General features: G+C 39.1%; 1 protein-coding gene across 2 annotated transcripts in view; it reads right to left on the reverse strand.

Annotated features, from left to right (window-relative positions):
- The window catches only part of BDP1 (BDP1 general transcription factor IIIB subunit), an 87,621-nt gene that overhangs the window by 55,340 nt on the left and 10,156 nt on the right, over positions 1-22,125 (reverse strand). For both annotated transcript variants that reach the window (XM_087430215.1, XM_087430216.1), the window contains exons 7-12: positions 21,748-21,842; positions 14,677-14,731; positions 12,030-12,173; positions 8,472-8,756; positions 6,911-7,058; positions 2,233-2,388 (exon numbers count right to left, since the gene is read on the reverse strand). In XM_087430215.1, the coding sequence (XP_087286341.1) occupies positions 2,233-2,388; positions 6,911-7,058; positions 8,472-8,756; positions 12,030-12,173; positions 14,677-14,731; positions 21,748-21,842 (883 nt within the window). The remainder of the gene's footprint in view (positions 1-2,232; positions 2,389-6,910; positions 7,059-8,471; positions 8,757-12,029; positions 12,174-14,676; positions 14,732-21,747; positions 21,843-22,125) is intronic.

Consider the following 22,125-nt stretch of genomic DNA (forward strand, 5'->3'; position numbering starts at 1 on the left):
AGAAAGCATGTTTTACAACTCATATCACAAGGCTAACCTCCCTAAAATACACAGAGCTCCTACAAAACAATACCATCAACAAGTCATTTAAAAACCAGACAAAGGATATGGAGAACTCACAATAAACAAAATAAAAATAGGTTTTAAATGTGAAGAGATACTCATCTTCACTCTCAATAAGAAAAGTACAAAGTAAACGTAGACAGAGAGTGTGAGTGAGAGCAATTGTGACAAGACATTAAGAATCCAGAGAGGGCCGGCCCCGTGGCTTAGCGGTTAAGTGCACGCGCTCTGCTACTGGCAGCCCAGGTTCAGATCCTGGGCGCACACTGACGCACCGCTTCTCCGGCCATGCTGAGGCCGCGTCCCACATACAGCAACTAGAAGGATGTGCAACTATGACATACAACTATCTACTGGGGCTTTGAGGGAAAAAAAAAAAAGGAGGAGGATTGGCAATAGATGTTAGCTCAGAGCTGGTCTTCCTCAGCAAAAAGAGGAGGATTAGCACAGATGTTAGCTCAGGGCTGATCTTCCTCACAAAAAAAAAAGAATCCAGAGAGGGGCCGGCCCTGTGACGTAGCGGTTAAGTGCGCGCGCTCTGCTGCTGGTGGCCCGGCGTTCAGATCCCGGGCGCCCACTGATGCACCACTTGTCAAGCCATGCTGTGGCGGTGTCCCATATAAACTGGAGGAAGATGGGCACAGATGTTAGCCCAGGGCCAGTCTTCCTCAGCAAAAAAAAAGGGGGATGATTGGCGTGGACGTTAGCTCAGGGCTGCTCTTCCTTACAAAAAAAAAAAAAGAATCCAGAGAATCTAAAGGGAAGTATATACAGATGTCCATTGTTCTATTTTTTTGACTTTTCTTTAGGTTAGAAAACTTTAAAATAAGAAATGGAAGTAAAAAAATTAAAATATTACATATCCCTGCCAGAAAAGGAGCAGTGGGGTGGAGAAACTATACTGAGCTATTATTTTATAACCTATCAAGACTGGCAAAACTCTGAGTTAATGACATCGTTTGTTGGGGAGGGAGACCAGTTCTTTCTCATGTCCTGGGTGGAATAATATAAACTAGCATAACTCCTATGGAGAGCACTCTGGCAGTATCTATCAAAATCATAAATGTATAAATGTACACACACAGATATATATCCTTTGAGCAAGAAATTCCATTGTTAGGAACTTACCCTACACATATTCTTGCACATAGATGAAAACATGGAGATACAAGATTATAAGCGTTGTTTGTAAAAACAACCTATATAGCCATCAATAGGGCACTGATAACATAAACTGATTTATCCATACAAGAGAACACTATGCAGCTATGAAAAGAATATGGAAGGTCTTTACGGAAAGATATGAAGATGTAAGACCAAAAAATTGCAAAATGGTATGTACAGTGTGCTACCGTTAGGTTTTTAAAAAGAGTTAAAAAACAAAGAATATATATTTCTATTAGCTTTAATGTAGTTTTTAAGTCTCTGAAAGAATCTAAGAAACGAATAACACTAGTTACTTGTTAGCGTGAACAGGGACACGGTAGGAGGGTTACTTTACTCTGCACCTCCTTGTACTTTTGGATGCCTGAACCCTAAGAATATATTGCCTAATCCAAAGACGCATTTAAATTTTTATTTAAAAAAATGTTTGATTCTTGATGTGACTATACTTCACTGAAAATAAAAAAAAATTTGTAAACTGAACAGCTTTTAAGCCCATATGAGGAGTTATGAGCGAGACAAGGAAATCTGAATTTTTGAGATATCTCTTCAAAGGGAGATTCTATGGTGCTTTTATTCTGTTTTTAGTGAAGATATTAATTTAACCAGTATCTGCATACTAGAAAATGTAATATCTTTAAAGTCATCAATATAAAAATCTACCACTTTGACAACAGGCATGAAAAATAACTCAAACCAAGTAAAACTAAAATCTCATAGCAAATATTTAGGCTTCTAAATTATTTTAGAATTTCATAAGTTACCACTTTGCTAAAACTCATGTCGCCGGTAATACATCAGATATGAAAGACAATCTTTCTGTAACAAAATATAACGTGAAAAACCTTGCCGTCACACTCAGACCACAGAACAATAACATACTAAATGGTCTACAGGGCCCTCCTAATCCTTAAAGGAAGCAGCATCATTACCACTTCTAAAATGATAAGAAATTATTGAAATTTTTAAAATAAATTTAAAAATCCTACCACGTAAAATACTTACAGTGATTTATTTTTTAGGTCATCAGTTCTCCCTTCTGTACAACTGCTCTCAGCATTATGCACCTCACACAGTGCTCTGATTCCCACCTCTGATAAAGGCAAACCTAAAGTGCTTGATCCTGAAGTCTCAGTTGCTACTGACATGGCATCTTGTTGACTACGGAGGAAATGAAAACATATCAGGGGGAAAAGAATTCCTAGTAATACATATTTTATACTAGTTATTTAAAAGATTTTTAGGGGCTAGCCTGGTGGCGTAGTGGTTAAGTTCCGTGCTCCGCTTTGGCAGCCCAGGGTTCACGGGTTTGGATCCTGGGTGCAGACCTACACACCACTCATCAAGCCATGCTGTGGCGGTGTTCCATATACAAAATAGAGGAAGACTGGCACAGATGTTAGCTCAGGGACAATCTTCCTCAAGCAAAAAAGAGGAAGACTGGCAACAGATGTTAGCACAGGGCTTATCTTCCTCACCAAAAAAAGAAAAAGGTTTTAAAAAATATACAAAACCAATACTTTGGAAGATGATCCTTCATACTATGGAATAATTGAAATGGATATTTTGGCTTTTCTATGATCCTTCTTGCACCATGTTACTAAAAATTGTTCCTTCAGAGAAAGTAGCAGCCACAGATTACAAGCTTGGGAAAGTGTTCAAGAAGTCACAAAATTAAAAACTCTTAATTATATGGGGTTCACAAATCAAATGTATGTGTGAAATCATACCAATATTTAGGAATTATCTTTCATTAAAATTTTACACAGGCAGTCCTTGCTTTGAATGGTACTGTGTTAACCAAAAGCCGTGTAAATCAAGAACACAGTTCCACTGTGCACAAGCTGCCATTAACACTGTACTATGCAGAGAGGACTGCTGTATTATGAAGCGTTTCAACTAAAAATAATACAAATGATGGCTATGAACTAACTAGCACCCACTTTCAACACATATTCACATTTAGCTATACTTTTTTTTTGCTCATTTTTTCTACTGGGTGCTTATCTTTCCCCAACTGATCAGTAAGAGCTCTTTACGTATTCTTTTTTGGTTAGATGTTACACATAAAATCTCCTAATCAGGGAGATTAGGCCTGGTGGCATAGTGGTTGAGTTTGCACACTCTGCTTTGGCCGTCTAGGGTTTGTGGGTTTGGATCCCAGGCGTGGACATACACACCACTCATCAAGCCTCGCTGTGGTGGCATCCCACATATAAAATAGAGGAAGATTGGCACAGTTGTTAGCTCAGGGCCAATCTTCCTCACCAAAAAAAAATATATATATATCCTCCCAATCAGTAGCTTGCCTTTCACTTTCTTTATGGAGACTTTTGTCAACAGAAGTATTTAATTTTACTGCAAATTTATTAATTTTATCTTTTCTGTGTGTGTATGAGGAAGATCAGCCCTGAGCTAACATTCATGCCAATCCTCCTCTTTTTTTGCTGAGGAAGACTGGCCCTGGGTTAACATCCGTGCTCATCTTCCTCCACTTTATATGGGAACGCCGCCACAGCATGGCCTGACAAGTGTTGCATCCGTGTGCTCCTGGGATCCGAATCCAGGCCACCAGCAGCAGGGAGCGCACACTAAACCGCTATGCCACAGGGCTGGCCCCTAATTTTATCTTTTAAAGTTTGTGCTTTTTATGCCTTAAGAAATCCTCGATGTCACAAAGATATTTTCCTACATTTTCTTCTGAAAGTTTTAAAGATTTGCTTTAATCTATCAAGATGTTAGCATGCAGGGTGACATAGGAGTCTAATATTGTATTTTTCATATGTCAGCAACTTCTAATGAATCATTAGTTCAATCTTTGCCCACTAATTTCTAATGCTACCTCTGCCATGTATCAGATCCTAAATCCCTCTTCCCAGACTCAACATTCAGTTGCGCTGAGTCCACCTGTCTATTCCTGCACCAGTACCACACTGCTTTAACTACTCTAGCTTTGCAGTAAGTCTGAACACATTTCCTCTCCAGAGTCGTTTTTCCAAATTGTCTTTTACCATTCATGACCCTTTGTCCTTGTGTATATAACAATTTTAGAATCAGCTTGCTGTTTTACAAAACTAGTTAGTTGGAATTTTAACAGTCATTACAGGGTTGTTTTCTCCCTGTCATCAGTATTGTTTTGTGTATAGTTTATGAAATAAGTCGTATCTCTGAAGTCACAATTTACATGTCTGTCACCTAGCAAGTTAAGAATCACAAGTCCAGGGCTCAGCTTCAAAGAAATTATTAACCTTCTGAATTGTATGAATAAATTGGCACATATACATATGTATATTTTTCTACATGAGAATAAAGAGCTCTCATCAAATTTTTCAGAAGACAGACATATAGACGAATGGAACAGAACACACAGTTCAGAAATAAACCCACACATATATGATCAAATGATCCTTGACAGGGAGCCAAAACTACACAATAGGGAAAGGACAGTCTCTTCAACAACTGGTGCCGGGAAAGCTGGACCCCCACATGCAAAACAATGAAACTAGACCTTTATCTTACACCAGACACAAAAATAAACTCAAAATGGATTAAAGACTTAAAGGTAACATCTTAAACTGTAAAACTCCTAGAGGAAAACATAGGAGGAAAGCTTCATAATAGTGGTATTGGCAACGATTTCTTGGCTATGACTCCAAAAAGCACGAGAAACAAAAGCAAAAACAGACAAGTGGGACTACATCAAACTGAAATGCTTCTACACAGCAAAGGAAAGCATCAACAGAGTCAAAAGGCAACCTACAGAATGGGAGAAAATATTTGCAAACCATATATCTGGTAAGGGCTTAATATCTAAAATATAAAAGGAACTCCTACAGCTCAATAGAAAAAAAAAAACTCAATTAAAAAACGGGAAAAGGGGGCTGGCCCCGTGGTTTGGTGGTTGCGTGTGTGCGCTCCGCTGCTGGCGGCCCAGGTTCGGATCCCTGGCGCTCACTGACGCACCGCTTCCCCGGCCATGCTGGGGCCGTGTCCCACGTGCAGCGGCTAGAAGGACGTGCAGCTATGACATACAACTATCTACTGGGGCTTTGGGGGGAAAATAAATAAATAAATAAAATCATATTAAAAAAAAACAAAACAGGAAAAGGACATGAACAAACACTTCTCCAAAGAAGACATACAAATGGCCAACAGGTATATGTAAAGATGCTTGACATCATTAGGGAAATGCAAATCAAAACCATGAGGTATCATCTCACATCCATTAGGACAGCCATTATAAAAAAAACAAAAAACAGACAATAACAATCGTTGGCAAGGACGTGGAGAAACTGGAATCCTGTGCCCTACTGGTGGGAATGTAAAATGGTACAGCCACTATGGAAAACAGTATGAAGCTGCCTCAAAAAATTAAAAATAGAACTATCATAGGATCTGGCAATCCCTCTTCTGGGTATTTATCCAGAAGAACTGAAAACAGTATCTCAAAGAGATACCTGCAATCCCATGTTTATTGCAGCATTATTCACAATAGCCAAGAGATGGAAACAACCTAAATGTCCACTGATAGATGAATGAATAAAAAAATCTGATATATACATATAAGGGAATATCACTCAACCATAAAAAAGGAAGGAAAGCCTGTCATATACAACAACACGGATGGACCTTGCAGGCATTATGTTAAGCGAACTAAGTCAGACAGAGCAAGCCAAATACCACATGATTTCACTCGTATGTGGAAGATAAAAAAAAAAAAACACACCACCAAACAAACACACAGACATAGAGAATATTTACCAGAGGCAGAAGGTGGGAGGGAGAAGGGCAAAAGTGGTAATAGGGCACATGTGTATGGAGACAGATGGCAATTAGACTTTGGGTGGTGAACATGATATGTCATCTACACAGAAATCCAAATATAATGATGTACACCTGAAATTTATATAGTGTTATAAACCAATGTTACCTCAATAAAAATTAATTAAAAAAAGAAGGAAATCCTGTCATATGCTACAACATGGATGTTGTAACACTGAAAACATTATGCTAGGTGAAATAAGCCAATCACAGAGGGACAAATATTGCAGGACTCCACCTACATGAGGGTGTAAAGTAATCGAGCTCACAGCAACACCAAGTAGAACGGTGGCTGCCAGGGGCTGAGGGGAAGGAGGAATAAGGAGCCGAAGATCAATGGATATTGAGTTTCAGTCATGCAATACGAAGTTCTAGAGATGTGCTGTTCAACACTGTGCTTACAGTTAATAACACGGTACTATACACTTACAAAATCTGTTAGGAGAGTGGGTTTCATGTTACGTGTTTTTTAACCACAATTTAAACAATGACAACAAAAAACTCAGACAGCAGGATACATCAAATTCAAACTGCTGAAAACCAAAGATAAAGAGAATATTTTTACGGAAAATGATAAACCCATGCGAACACCAACCACAGCGAGCTGCAGTGGCAGAGCCAGCATCAGAACAAAGGGTGACACCAGAACGATCCCACGCAAACGATAAAGCGTGATTCACCAAGAAGATGCCACAAAGCTAGGTACATGTGCACCTAACGAGAGCTTCAAAACAGATGAAGAAAACCTCACAGAATTGAAAAGAGAAATGGGCCAACTCACAATTACAGTTGGGGACTTCACACTCCTCTCTCAGTAATCGACAGAAGACGTAGACAAAGTCAGGAAAGAGACAGAAAATACCTCGAGGAAAGGACAGGCTCAGTTTCCTCCTCATCCTTTTCACCGGAGGATAAACCCACAACCTCATCTACGTTCTGTGCGCAGGGTAGCTTCTGTTCCGTATTGCCTTCATCTTCGTTTATCTCAGGCCTTGAAGACTGACGTTTATCTATGAATACAGGATGCATGTTAATCCAAAAAATTATAGCAAAAACATCTATTTTTTAAAGCATAAAGGAATTCACATATAAAACACTGTCTTTTCCTATAAATTATTAATCCATGCAACATTCAAGTTCCTATATGCAAGGCATTAATAAGCATTAATGAAAACCCAATCAACTTACAACTGTGTTTTGAGGATCAGCCCAAAATTTTCTGGGCAGTTTGCAGCATCTTCCTCTCATCTTGTTTACATTTTAAGTGGTTAAACTGACTTGTTTTCTATATCTAGTCAGGAAACTAGACGTGTACTTGGCTATACTTCTGCTTAAACATTAGTAACAAGTAGACGTGTACTTGGCTATACTTCTGCTTAAACATTAGTAACAAGTAACAGCTATAATTTACTGAGTACTTACTAAGTGACAGAAACTCTAAGCCCATCAGATGAATATCTCATTTAATATTCACGACAATCCTATAAAAGGTATTAATATTAACCTCAGCACAGAGAAAAAGAACCTGAGTTTAAAGATCTTAAGTGATTTGCCCAAGGTCATATTTAGCAAATAAGAGTTAAAATCTAAACCCAGGTCTGTTTGATTTCCAAAGCCCAATTTCTTAATCATTGAGCTATTCTGTTTTATATGTAATGTCTTTAATAGTAAGCCGCAAAAGAGCGTAATATTGTGATGTCTATAAATCATACTATGCCAGCTACCAGGATTCATTTATTAGAATTATACTGACGGAAAAAAAAATTATATTGGTGAAGCTCAACTACATATAATGTAAAGTCTAAAGAAAGGCTGTTCTGGTTCACTACTATCTTTTTCTCCTCTCTTTATTTGACCATCTGCTTTTAGTAATGTAAAGATGAACTCTTAAGAGACCAAGGCTTCCCTAAACTCTTAGCCCCTGTCCCCTAGTAACTCATAAGTGTCAATACGTCTGCATTTTAAGGGAGTTTAAAAAAATGGGAGGAACACTTATTTCAGTAACTCTTTTATAGAAATAACAACTTATTGTGGTTCACAGAGGTGCTCTGAAGAGACAGAACATGAAAACCTCTGATTTATTAACACACACAAGCAACAGACATCAAACTATATACCTGTGACTTCTAATCACTGTTAATGGGGGTACGTAGGAGGTAATGCATCTTAGAGAAAACAAGAGAGAAAAACATCTCCGTTTCATTTTTTTTTTTTACAATAAACTTTTTTTTCTTTAAATTAAAAATAAAAGGGTTTAAAAAAAAATAAAAAAAAATAAAAGGGTTTAACACATGAATACAGAACCAATTAATGAACATTATTAATTGCTACTATCCAGAACAAAGACATTTAAGTTATATACCATACTACTGTACATATCTTCTCAAGTAATACGGGGCTATTAAAACACATAAGAAACTTACTTTTGTGCTTTTCTCCTTTAGAAGGACCTGGTTGAACAGTGGCATTTCCTGAAAGATTTTTTACTTCCTGTTTACCAACTTCATCCTGATTCTTCCTTCTCCTTTTCTTTTGATTTAAGTTTGGTTCTAATGCAATCTGCTCTGAATCCTGTTCTGACAAAGTCAGAGGCTGTTGTTCTTCTTCAACTGTCTGAGCATCCTTTTGAGATCCTTCTGTATCTGGAATTCTAGTGCTCACAGACTCATCTGGATCATCATTCACTCCTTCACTGGCAACTTTTTTTGCTGAAAATAAGAGAAATGGTTATCAATATATGAACAACCTACAGAGAAATTCTTAAAGGTAGAGAAAATAAATACTCAAAGTAGTATTGAGTAGTAGTATTTTTATAAACAAAAATATGAAGACAACCTGGGGCCAGCCCGGTGGCCTAGTGGTTAAGTTCAGCACACTCCGCTTCGGCGGTCTGGGTTCGGTTCCTGGGTGGGGACCTACACCACTCGCCGATGGCCATGCTGTGGCAGTGACCCACATACAAAAAATAGAGGAAGACTGGCAACAGATGTTAGCTCAGGGCGAATCTCCCTCAAGCAAAAAGAGGAGGACTGGCGACAGATGTTAGCTCAGGGTGAATCTTCCTCAGGAAAAAAAAAAAAAATTGATGGCAATCTAACATGTCTGATAAAGAACAACTAAATGAGTTATAATACATTTATGTTATAAAAATCTATGCAGCAAATAATAATGAGGTAGGGTTATATGTAGTAACGTAAAAGATTTCAAAAAATATTGTTGCAGGGGCTGGCCCGGTGGCACAGTGGTTACGTTCGCATGCTCCAATTTGGTGGCCCGGAGTTTGAGGATTCGGATCCCAGGCACAGAACTATGCACCACTTATCAAGCCATGCTGTGGCAGGTGTCCCACATATAAAGTGGTGGAAGATGGGTGCGGATGTTAGCCAAGGGCCAATCTTCCTCAGCAAAAACAGGAGGATTGGCAACAGATGTTAGCTCAGGGCTAGTCTTCCTCACCAAAAAAAAAAAATATATGTATTGTTGCATAATAAAGGTCAAGTTGCACAACAATATATATAGTATGAACTCATTTTTATTAAACAAAAACAATTACATATACTCTAAAATACACACACATATATAGGCATAGAAAAGAGTTTAGTAATAGTTATCCCTAGGAAATCTGAAGAATTTGATTTGAGGGCAGGGTAGGAGAGAGAGTTCAAGAATTTTATTTTCTGTATCATTTGTTTTTCAATCAACAATCTTTTGTTGATTGCCCTTTCTATGAAGACATATCAATAGTCAACTATATCAAAAGATAAAAACAAATTAAATTTAAAAAACCAAAATATAGAGATCATCACGGAAACTGCAGCCAAACCAAAAGCAAACTTAACTTCACAACAATAGTTGATCAGACATCATCCCTAAAAACATCTAACCTTAAAAAAATAATAAAATTCAATGTTATTTACTTTTGTTAAAAAAAGTCAAAACAAGATTTTAAAACTGAGAAAATAACACTTGATTTATTCTCTATCAAAACAATAATCAGCAATTTTTAAATTCTGAGACTTGCAATAATATATCTGAAAAGTTCTCACACTAAATAAGATACGGTGAGTCACCTGTGCTATCGCTTGTAACACGATAATCATAAGATTAATACATCTATTTTAGGGGCCAGCCCTGTGGCGTAGCAGTTAAGTGCTCCACTGCTGGCAGCCCAGGTTCGGATCCTGGGCGCGCACCGATGCACCGCTTGTCAGGCCATGCTGTGGCGGCGTCCCATATAGAAGTGGAGTAAGATGGGGACAGATGTTATCCCAGGGACACGCTTCCTCAGCATAAAAAAAAGAGGAGGACTGGCATGGATGTTAGTTCCGAGCTGATCTTCCTCACAAAAAAAAAAATATATATATATGTATTTTTTAGTCTTCTAGGGCTACATACAGTCAGAATGAAATAACTTTGCAGTTATTGACACTACTTTCAAAAAGATATAGGCACCACACTCCAGAAAAGGCATTTTACACTGGCTCTGTGTAGAAGGGAGTTACCACAGCAGGCCTGACTGCCGTCCTCTGAAGGCCTGCCTACAAGGTTTGCACTGGTCTGTGCCTGAAACTCGGGGTGGGGAGAGTTCCCACCAGCCTAACTGACAGAAGTGGCTCACTGTGCCTAACTTGTTTGTACAAACAATGTGGTTTATGCTGAACAACTGCCTTCCTTCTGGGAGTCTCAAATTCTGGTACATGCCAGCTAGAGGGTGTCTACATGACCAGCCTCCAGTAAAAACTCTGGGTGCTGGGTTTCTAACAAATTTCCCTGGTAAACAACTTTTTACACATCTCGTCACAACTAGGTGAGGGGGAATCAAGCACATGCTGCATGACTCCACAGGGAGAGGACTCTGGAAGCCTGCACGTGGCTTCCCCTCAACTTTGACTCGTGTGCATTTTCCCTCTGCTGATTTTGTTCTGTATTCTCTCACTGTAATAAATCTCAGCTGTTAGCACAACGATATGCTGAATCCTATGAGTCCTCCTGGCAAATCACCGAACCTGGGGTTGGTCTTGGGGAACCCCCAACAAAGGCTCTCACAGTCTGGGTTTGAGTCTTGCCTCTGCCACTGCTAACACTGTGAGACCTTAGGAAAAAGTGACTTAGGATCTGCAGGGCTATTTCTGGGTGATGAAAACAAACGGAAAGGGGCTGGGATGTGGACTGGCTGACACATACAGTTCCCTGTAGTTCCAAGATTCTTTACATTATGCAACTGTAGCTAAACAATGTCCTCATAGATCCCAGTTCAAACAGTTAAGAAAATATAAGCCTAAAAATAGAAACACCTAAACCATTTCTACCTGGTACAAGTTGACATTAACCCTCAGAAATAAGCTATGCTCAAACAACACAATTTAGTCACAAGCCCAAAGTATCAGACTTCCATATTTTTTTTTTTTTTTTTTTTTTTTTTTTAAGATTTTATTTATTTATTTTTTCCCCCCAAAGCCCCAGTAGATAGTTGTGTGTCATAGCTGCACATCCTTCTAGTTGCTGTATGTGGGATGCGGCCTCAGCATGGCCGGAGAAGCAGCGCGCCAGTGGGAGCCCGGGATCCGAACTCGGGTCGCCAGCAGTGGAGCGCGCTCACTTAACCACCAAGCCACGGGGCCGGCCCACATATTTCTTAAGTATTAGAAATTTGTCCAAGATTTGTTTTACAGAGGAAAATGATAATAAGTAACCAAACATGACAATCCAAAATTCTGACGCTCTTTTATCAGCTACAACTATGCTCTAGATACAAGAAAGATGTCAAACAACCCAATCGTGCCAATTGTAAAATTTTAAAGGGAGCTGCTGTTTTGGGTCAGATAACCGGAAAACTGAAGAAAAATCACCTCCCTCCCACTGCATGACTGATGATCTCAACTACCTGACCTACACAAAGACTTGAGGGACAAAATTGCAAGTGTATTACTTGCAATAGTAACACACAAGTAAAATAACACACTTTCTTCTAAAATAAATACCTTTTACATTTTTTCGTGGTTTAGAGGATTTCTTCTCCTTTAAACTCTGATTTTTAACGGATTTTTGTTTTCTTTTCTCTTCTTCAGCAAGAACTTTCTGAAGCAAATGAGCAAAAAAATCGAAGTCAAAAGGGCGCTTTTCCTCTGTTTAAAAAAAAAGAAAAAAAAACTTCAAGTTTTTCTTTTTAAAAAAGGAAAAGAACTTTCGAGTTTTTATTTTTTTAAGTATCATAATATCAAAAGCAAATAGGCTTTATCAGTAGGAGAATGGATAAACAACTCTAATCACTGTAGAACAGTCCACAATAGAACACCACTGAGCGATAAAAAGGAACAAACTATTTTAGTTAAAAAGAAAAAAAGAAGTACTGATACAAGCAATAATATAGGTGAATCTCAAAAACATGTTAAGGGAAAGAAGCCAGACACAAAAGAGTACATACTGTATGATTCCATGAATAACACATTCCAGAACAAGCTGAACTGATCTATGATGATTCAAATGAAAATAGGGGTAGCCCTGGGTCAGAAGAGCAGTGGAGACTGACCAGGAGGGGAAACACGGGAGGGAGAAAACCTTCCACATCTTGCTTTGGGTGGTGGTTCCAGGGGTACATCTTTGCCAAAACTCAGACTACAAATTACAGGATGAGTACATTATAAACCTACTTTTCAACAAGGCTGGGGTGACTAAGGAGCCCTCTGAACCTATACACCACCAGATGCCCACTCTTTATCACAACCCTCTCCCTATTAACTCCACTCTTCCAAATAGCAGCAAAGATGGAAGCAAATGAACGCTGATCAGGACCTCTCTCATGAAATACCCACCACAGCACTCCATCAGAAGAGCAATCCATGAGGGACAAACCCACACAGCAGTTAAACCCCTGCCTAAGCTCTGCGTCTAAGGACACAGTGAATGTAGAGAAAATGGTGTTCTATACATAAGCCCGAAGATTGGTTTGATTATAATATGATTACAAGACGGCCTTAGAGAAAAGGTATATACCAAAACAAAAATAACCTAGCCTCAGGAAACCAAGCCCAAACCTGGGATTCCTGAAGGTCCTGTTTTACCCGGACCCAGCCTTTATCTGTCCTGACCTTCCACAACAATAATTCTGAAAAACACAGCACTAAAATAATCCATAACGGTGCTCAGAGGAATTCAAAATATAAGTTTTAAAAAGCACCATTTGGATTTTAATTTTTTTCCCACTACAAAGCACCAAAATCAGTGAATTTTAACGGTATCTATTATAATGGTTTTAACAATAGCTCCACACCCTATCAAGACCGTTTACAGATTTACAAATTCTTTTCTGATTATAACTCATTAAACATAATGAAAAGTTTCAGGACCACTTCTCTAAAATGGAAAGGGTTGAGGACCACAATATTCCAGATCTCCCAGGCGCCATTCCTGGAAGTGGTTTCCCTGAGGACCCAACACAATCTCAGGTGTGGTGTCTGCTCATAAAATAAACATACTTGCTACACAACCTAAGTCCTCTCTTTAGACTTTTTTTTCTAAGGTTAGCACTAGGGCAAAAGGCATAGAATACATTTATTAATCAAGAAATGTTGCTAATTATCTTCCAAACAATGTAGGAACTACTTTATTTTTTTTTTCTTTTGTGAGGAAGATCAGCCCGGAAGTAACATCTGATGCCAATCCTCTTTTTTTTTTTTTTAACTGAGGAAGATTGGCCCTGAGCTAAAATCCATAGCCATCTTCCTCTACTTTATATGCGATGCCGCCACAGCATGACTTGACAAGCGGTGCGTAGGTGCACACCCAGGATCCGAACCTGGGAACCCCAGGCCACCGCAGTGGAGCACACGCACTTAACCGCTGGACCACCGGGCTGGCCCTGTAGAAGCTACTTTAAACAGTACTACATTTAATTCTGTTTTTCTTTACAGATCCCTTGATGTCTTTCTCTGAACTTAAAAAGTTAAAATGTTAATTTTAATGAGGCTATTAGAAGCTGAAAGGTTCCTTCATTCCTTCAAAAAAGTCTAAATCTAAACGTCATCTCTTCAGACAGAACTTCCCTGACCGCTCAATCTAAACATCCATCCCCTAACTCCCGCTTTTTCCTTCTTCTTAGAAATTAATCATTCTCTGAAATCATCATGCTTACCAACTATATCCCTTCCCCCACCCAATTAGACTTAAGGATCTAAATGCAGGATTCTCATCTAGCCTGTTCCCCACTATATCCTCAACGCCTACACCAGTGACTAGCAGGCAGCAGGTGGGCAGTACTATTGACTGAATGACTGACTGACGGCTGGAAGGCCTCATCTACAACATAATATCTTCCAGAAACAATTAACTCCTTCTTGAATGCAGCTCCCTCAGAATAAAGCGCATTCAGAAATGGTATCTTCAGCCCATCTGTAACCTCTTGGATCAGAACTCTGCTTACTTGCTTCTTGATGTTTTAGCTAATCCCTTGCTTACAGATCTGTATCAGCTGCCACACCTGCACCGCTAAAGGGAAACATGTCCAGTCTTATTCTTCCTATGACAATATAGTACAAAACAAATCTAAAACACAATGGAACCAAAGACAAAAGATTGGTCATATTTTAGGATCTCCAAATGATACACTGTAAAAGAAGTCTTAATACTTACGGAATGCTTTGTCTATTCTCCATCCATTTGTTTTCTCTTCACGTTTAAATTTATTCTGTTAACAAAACAAAAAACCCTATAGTAATTTTCTTCCATTAAACAAGTGAAGATTTTGTTTAAGAAAAAAGCAACAATAAGCATTAAACTCAAAGTCTTATAACAACATATGATTCTCTAATAGGTTAAATGTCTTTGCCTATAGGCAAGTTACTTAAACCTCTGGCTTTTTAAAAATAGAGATGAAAGATTTATACTAAGCTTCCTGAAGCTCCTTAGGATCAACAGTAAGAATCAGCAACGGAAGCTGGATTTACAGAGGACAGAAAAACATAAAGTCAACTAGCATGGAAACAGATCAAACTGATCATCGATTAAGCCAAGCCGTATTAACTCTTTAAAAACGAATATGGGGCCAGCCCCGTGGCTTAGCGGTTAAGTGCGCGTGTTCCGCTGCTGGCGGCCCGGGTTCGGATCCCGGGCGCGCACTGACGCACCACTTCTCTGGCCATGCTGAGGTCGCGTCCCACGTACAGCAACTAGAAGGACGTGCAGCTATGACATACAACTATCTACTGGGGCTTTGGGGGTAAAAAAATAAATAAATAAAATTATTAAAAAAAAAAAAAACGAATACAGTCACATCAAGTCAAACCTCTTACATTAGTATTCTAACATGTTTTTCATGGCTTGGAGGGGAGACTGAAAAGAAACAACTAAGCAAAACTGTTAAGCAGACCAAGCTTATCTTTGGAAACTTCTTTGTATTTGGGGACATTTCCTCATGCTTTTCTGGGCACCTATGACCCGATTAACTACATTAAGATGGAGACAGTTAACGGTTTAAGGCTCAATGCACCCTAAGGCCACCAGGAAGTCCCAGGGCATAAGTCTGTGTCTGAGCACGTCTAACCACGCACACACATCCAGGGGGAGAACAATCCGCCAGTCTCTCCCTTCTACAGATCAGTGGTCTAAAACTTTATTAAAAAAAGAAAAATAAAACTTTTTATTGAAAAAAATAGAGAAAATCACAGAAGACAAAGGACCTGCTTCATGGCCCCCGTCTTCCCTCTGAAAGAACCAAACTACTGACCCAACTGTCAAAGCAATTACTCTCTTGCACTTCCTGCTCATCACTCAAAACTTCATCCTCAGACTCGATAGGTTAGCCTTCAAATTTTTTAAAAACTTAATATGACTTTAACATCTTTTAATCTAGAGGTTACCCCTCTTTTCCATTCTTTATTTTTCCTTATAAAACTTATTACCAAGTAACAGAAAAGTTTTCAATGATGATCATCCTTTTCCCTTAAAAGATCATATTACTCTTTAAACATCTTCTCAAAAGTTACCTCCATAATAAGTGACAGGCTATACTCACTAAACTAAACATCCTGAGAGAAATGCTAATAGGCTTTGGGCATTATTCTATTCTAAAACATTGCTACATCATATTTTACCTAATTGGGAATATAATTCAGAACATTAAAAACTTTTGTGAAGGCTAGCCCTGTGGCGTAGCGGTTAAGTGCATGCGCTCCACTGCTGGCGGGCCAGGTTCAGATCCCAGGCGCACACCGATGCACCACTTGTCAGGCCATGCTGTGGCGGTGACCCATATAACATGCAGAAAGATAGGCACAGATATTATCCCAGGGCCAGTCTTCCTCAGCAAAAAAATAAAAAAAGAGGAGGATTGGCATGGATGTTAGCTCAGGGCTGATCTTCCTCACAAAAAAAAAAAAAACTTTTTTGAAGAATGTATTGATATTAGTTATTGATTTCATAGGCAAGAACCACTGCAGGGCAAATTCCATGATCATAAAATAAATTCCATAATTTCCACCTCTGGCCCCAACAAAGTAACTGGTTATGCGCTTGTTACACACGTTCGACGCCATCATAAATAACTTTAACACTGAACAAAACAAATGCATCAACTATCTTCAAGCACTGGACAATAGGCAAAGGAAGACTACAATCCCACAATCCCAGAGAGAAGGGAAGCACACAAGATGTACCAACCTTCACTCTGGCTCTTTGCCTGAGCTAAATTTCCTAACCAACAAAAGGGAGATAGAGGCCACCCAGAGCACAAAAAGTCCCACTGAGATGAGGAGGGAGAGAATCTTTAGGGACAGGGCTCTAGAGAGAAGAGAGCTATTCAAAGGGAAGCCTCACGAGCCTGGGGGAAGTACCCTCTAAGCCCTTGGTCTACATCTGGGTTGCATATGCCCAGAGCACGAGGCCTAGTGGAGAACAGCTACTACAGGGATGAGAGCAGAAGAAAGACACCAGAAGTCACATAACACAGCAGACGACAGAGTTCTAGCCTACACGAATGGAAAGACTTGTTAACACCCAGACGTGCAGCTCAAACACCAAAAAGGGCACTACTTAGAGTTAAGGACCACACCTCAGGCAGCCTTTCTCAATCGGGGTTCTAGCATGAGAATTAAGCCCTAATGCCCTAAGGCATCCCCTATGTGTAATGAATTACCTTCTATGCACCTAGAATGGTACTAATAGGACCATCCTTGGAGAACTTAGAAAACAGTAAACTCAAATTACTTCCTGTGGTTCAGATGAGAAACCTAGAGTAAGGACCAGCCCAGATCTGCCTTAACAAAGCCTAAAACCAAGACTTGACAGAAATGAGGAGAGATGGCAGTGTATTAACTGCCTTCTAGAACAAAACTCACACTCTTTAAAGAAAAAAAACCATAATCCAGACACCATACACACATCATCCACTATGGCAGCATGCAATAATACTAATAATAAACCCACAAGACATGAGAAAAGATAGAAAAATGTGATGCACAATCAAGGAAATAAAAAGAAAGTCAACAGTTACAGACCCCAACAAGACCCAGATGTTGAAATTAGCAGACAAGAAAGTTAAAGCATCTGTTATAAATATGTTCAAGGATTAAAGGAAAATACGGAATGAACCCATAAAAAATCTCAGCAGAGGAACAGAAACTAAGAAAAATAACTAAGTGGAAATTACAGAAATGAAAAATATATCAGAAATGAAACATTCACTGAACGGACTTAACAGCAGATTGAGGCTAGCAGATGACAGGATTAGTGAACTTGTAAGCATGGTAATAGAGACTAACCAAACCAAAATAGAAAAAAAAGATTGGAAAAAAAATGAACAGAGCTTTAGTAACCTGTAGTAGAAGGTCATACGGAGTAACACATGTAAGTGGAGTCCTCGAAGGAGAGATCAAAGCAGAAAACATATTAAAAAGAAGCTACCCCTAGGCAAATCATAATCATACTGCTGAACACCAAAGTTAGAGAATAAAGTCTTGAAAACAGCCACAGAAAAACAACTCAACACATACAGGAGAAGAATGATATGAATAATGGCTGACTTTGCATCAGAAACACTGGAGGCCGGTGGACAATGGAATGATATTTTTAAGAAACTGAAAGGAAAAACTGTCAAACCAGAATTGTATATCCAGCAAAAATATCCATCCAAAATGAGACTGAAATAAAGACTTTCAGATAAATGAAAGCTGAGAGAATTTTTCAACAGCAGATCTGCCGTTCAGACCAACAAGGAATGAAAAGCATCAAAAACTGTAACCATGTGGCTGAACAGTAAAGACTAGTTTCCTTTTTCCACTCAATTTCCTCTAAAGACCAAAGACTCTAAGCTAAAATAAGTTCACTGTAAGGGGGGTGTACAAGGTAGCAGTAAAATACGCAGTAGCACTAAGGACGGAGGGTGAACAGAATCACACTCGTAGGAGGTTATTATCTGCAAAGTACGAATTATAAAGAGTAAAAAGGCACGATAAAGAAAATAAAACGTAATACTAAAAAGTATCTGATTAACCGAAAAGAAGGCAGGAAAAGATGAATAAAAAAGATGGGATAGGGCCGGCCCCGTGGCTTAGCGGTTAAGTGCGTGCGCTCCGCTGCTGGCGGCCCGGGTTCGGATCCCGGGTGCGCACCGACACACCGCTTCTCTGGCCATGCTGAGGCTGCGTCCCACATACAGCCACTAAAAGGATGTGCAGCTGTGACATACGGCTATGTACTGGGGCTTTGGGGGAAAAATAAATAAATAAAATCTTTAAAAAAAAAAAAAAGATGGGATAAATGGAAAATAGTGAGATAGTAGACTTAAACCCAGCCATATCAATTATTACATTAAATGTAAATGGGGCCGGCCCCGTGGCTTAGCGGTTAACTGCGCGCACTCCGATGCTGGCAGCCCGGATTCGGATCCCGGGCACGCATCCACGCACCGCTTCTCCGGCCATGCTGAGGCCGTGTCCCACATACAGCAACTAGAAGGATGTGCAGCTATGACATACAACTATCTACTGGGGCTTTGGGGGGAAAAATAAATAAATAAATAAAATTATAAATGTAAATGAACTGTTACTACATAAAATGTAAAACAAACATTTTGTTTTATTTTTATCAAGGGTGAACATAAGAATATGATGAACAGTTCCTCATCTCTTGCAGAAATGCAATATATAATAAAATTAAATTAAAAGGCAGAGTGTCAGAATGGATAAAAAAGCATAATCCAAATGCAAACCAAAACCACAGTGAGATATCACTTCACTCCTGTCACAATGGCTATTACCAAAAAGACAGGAAGTAACAACGTTGGAGAGGATGTGGAGAAAAGGGAGCCCTCATATGGTGCTGGTGGGAAGGTAAACTGGCACAGCCACTATGGAAAAGTTGGGAGGTTCCTCAAAAAATTAAAAATAGAACTACCATATGATCCAGCAATTCCACTTCTGGGTATTTGTCCAAAGGAAATGAATACACTAATTCAAAAAGATATCTGTACCCCCTATTCATTGCAGCATTATTTACAATAGTCAAGACATAGAAACAACCTAAGTGTCCAGTGACTAATGAATGGATAAAGAAAATTTGGTGTGTATACACACACACACAGGAATACTATTCAGTCATAAAAAACAATGAAATCTTGCCACTTGAGAAAACATGGATGGACCTTGAGGACATTATGCTAAGGAAATAAGACAGCGAAAGAGAAATACCATATGACCTCTCTTATATGTAGAATCTAAAAACAATAAACAGGGCCGGCCCCGTGGCTTAGCGGTTGGGTGCGTGCTCTCCGCTGCCGGCGGCCCGGGTTCGGATCCCGGGTGCGCGCCGAGGCACCGCTCCTCCGGCCATGCTGAGGCCGCGTCCCACATACAGCAACTAGAAGGATGTGCAGCTATGACGGACAGCTATGTGCTGGGGCTTTGGGGGAAAAATAAATAAATAAAAATCTTTAAAAACAATAAACAAAAAAACAAGCTCATAGATTGGTGGTTGCCAGACACAGGGGGCTGGGAATGGGAGAAATGGGTGAAGGGGGTCAAAAGGTAAGCAAATTAAAAAAACAAAAGAAATCTTAACCCTCAATGCGATGGTATTAGGAGGTGGGGCCTTTGGTGGCAATTAGGTGACGAGCACAGAGTCCTCAGAAATGGGATTGGTGCTCTTATAAAAGGGACTCCAGTGAGCTCTTAACCTCTTTCTGCCATGGTAAGATACAATGAGAACTCCGCAACCCAGAAGAGGGCCCTCCCCAGAACCTGACTATGCTGGCACCCTGCGCTTGGACTTCCAGCCTTGAGAGCTGTGAGAAATAAATTTCTGTTGTTTATAAAACAAAAAAAGAAAGAAAATTACAAACCAATATCCCTCATGAAGAAAGATACAAAAAACCCTCAAGAAAACATAATAAAATTCAGCAATATATAAAAAGAATTATACAGTATGACTAAATGGGATTTAACCCAGGAATACAAGGTTGGTTCAAAAATCAAGGTAATTCACTAGTCCATTTTCACTTTTCTACGATTTGTCCAAAGACCTGCTGGAACCACACTAAACTTTTAGGGGAAGAATCTAAATGTTTTTTTTTTTGCTGAGGAAGATTTGCCCTGAGCTAACATCCGTCGCCAATCTTCCTCTTTTTCTTTTTTCTTTATGTGAGCCACCGCCACAGCATGGCCACTAACAGATGAGTCGTGTAGGTCCATGCCCAGGAACTCCCAGGCTGCCAAAGCAGAGCTCGCTGAACTTAACCACTAGGCCACCTGGATTGGCCCTAAATGATTTTTGAGAGAAATGGGTCTAGTTACAAATTTATCATTAATTACTCAGATCTGGGTGCTCTCCAAGACAATCAATTTCTAGCCTTCACAGAACTTTAACATTTTGTTCTCCTTATATCAAGTATCAACATTAGAAAAGGGAACATAAAGAATATAAACAATTCCTCATCTTCTGCAGAAACATAATAACCATTACACTGTACAATGGTCCCCAGGCAATTGATCCATGCCTGGTCTAGTGGGAAAAAAAAAAAACTATCTTTCCTAATGGTCCCTCTAATTCATGACAGAAAAAGCCCATGGTGGACAAGAGCTCACTGAGAGCTGGAAATGCATTACAGCAACACAGCGTGCACTCAAACACACTCCAACGCAGGAAGCTCGTAAGGATGCTTCTCAGCAGAGGGAACTATAAAACAGAGAAAGCTCATCCTTTCAGGCATATTAAAGCACTAACTGACATCACTGCTGTTGTTAATAGTGACACTGGTTGTCCTCACAGTTAAGGTGGGGTAGAAAAGCAATGGTTAGATCGGACAATGAGAACTATGTAACTTAGCATGCTTCTCTTCATGCCTTCCTAGGATATTCAGAAATATATGTTGTGTCCAAAAAGCTACCCTTAACCCAAATATTCTGCTACATTTATCTTTCTTTTCATTATCTAACTCTTCTTTTATCTTAGTTTCAGTGGCTTTATTAACACTCCCTCAAATCCATCTTAGGAGTGGGCAAGATATAAATAAGAAAATATAATACTCAAGTTAAGGAGACTGTACTCATACTAGAATTGAGAAATATTACTTTTTGAGCTATAAAGAGGGACAGATGTACCAAAACACACTAGTGAAAAAGGATGGACTGAAATTTAAATCAAAGGTTAAAAACACAGTATTAGTAATTTTTGGTCTCTTTCCAATCAACAAATGTAACGCATTTACTTTACCTTAATTTCTATCCTTGCTCTGTGAGGAAAAAGCTGTCCAATCATAGAAAAGTCAGTTCCTACCATGCTGATGGCTAAAAAAAACATATCTGTTTCTGTAAAAATAAAAGATTTAGAAAGACTGAAGATTAATCTTAATATTCAGAGGAAAAAAAATTTACATAAGCAAATAGTTTGAGTTAAAAATAAATTTGACAGTACTTAATAGTTTTTTTATTAAAATCCAGTAAATCTTTAGTCATAGACGTACATCTGTCTACATATACATACACATATTTCAATTTTATTGCCAAGAACCTCTTAAATCTAAAAACACCTTCTTTAAACTTGTATGTAGAAACACGGTATTAGAAAATTTGCATGCTGATACCAAAGCAG

This window comes from Ceratotherium simum, chromosome 4 (genome assembly GCF_057802395.1).
Source record: "Ceratotherium simum simum isolate JZ-2026a chromosome 4, ASM5780239v1, whole genome shotgun sequence".
In the NCBI taxonomy this organism is placed as follows: domain Eukaryota; kingdom Metazoa; phylum Chordata; class Mammalia; order Perissodactyla; family Rhinocerotidae; genus Ceratotherium; species Ceratotherium simum.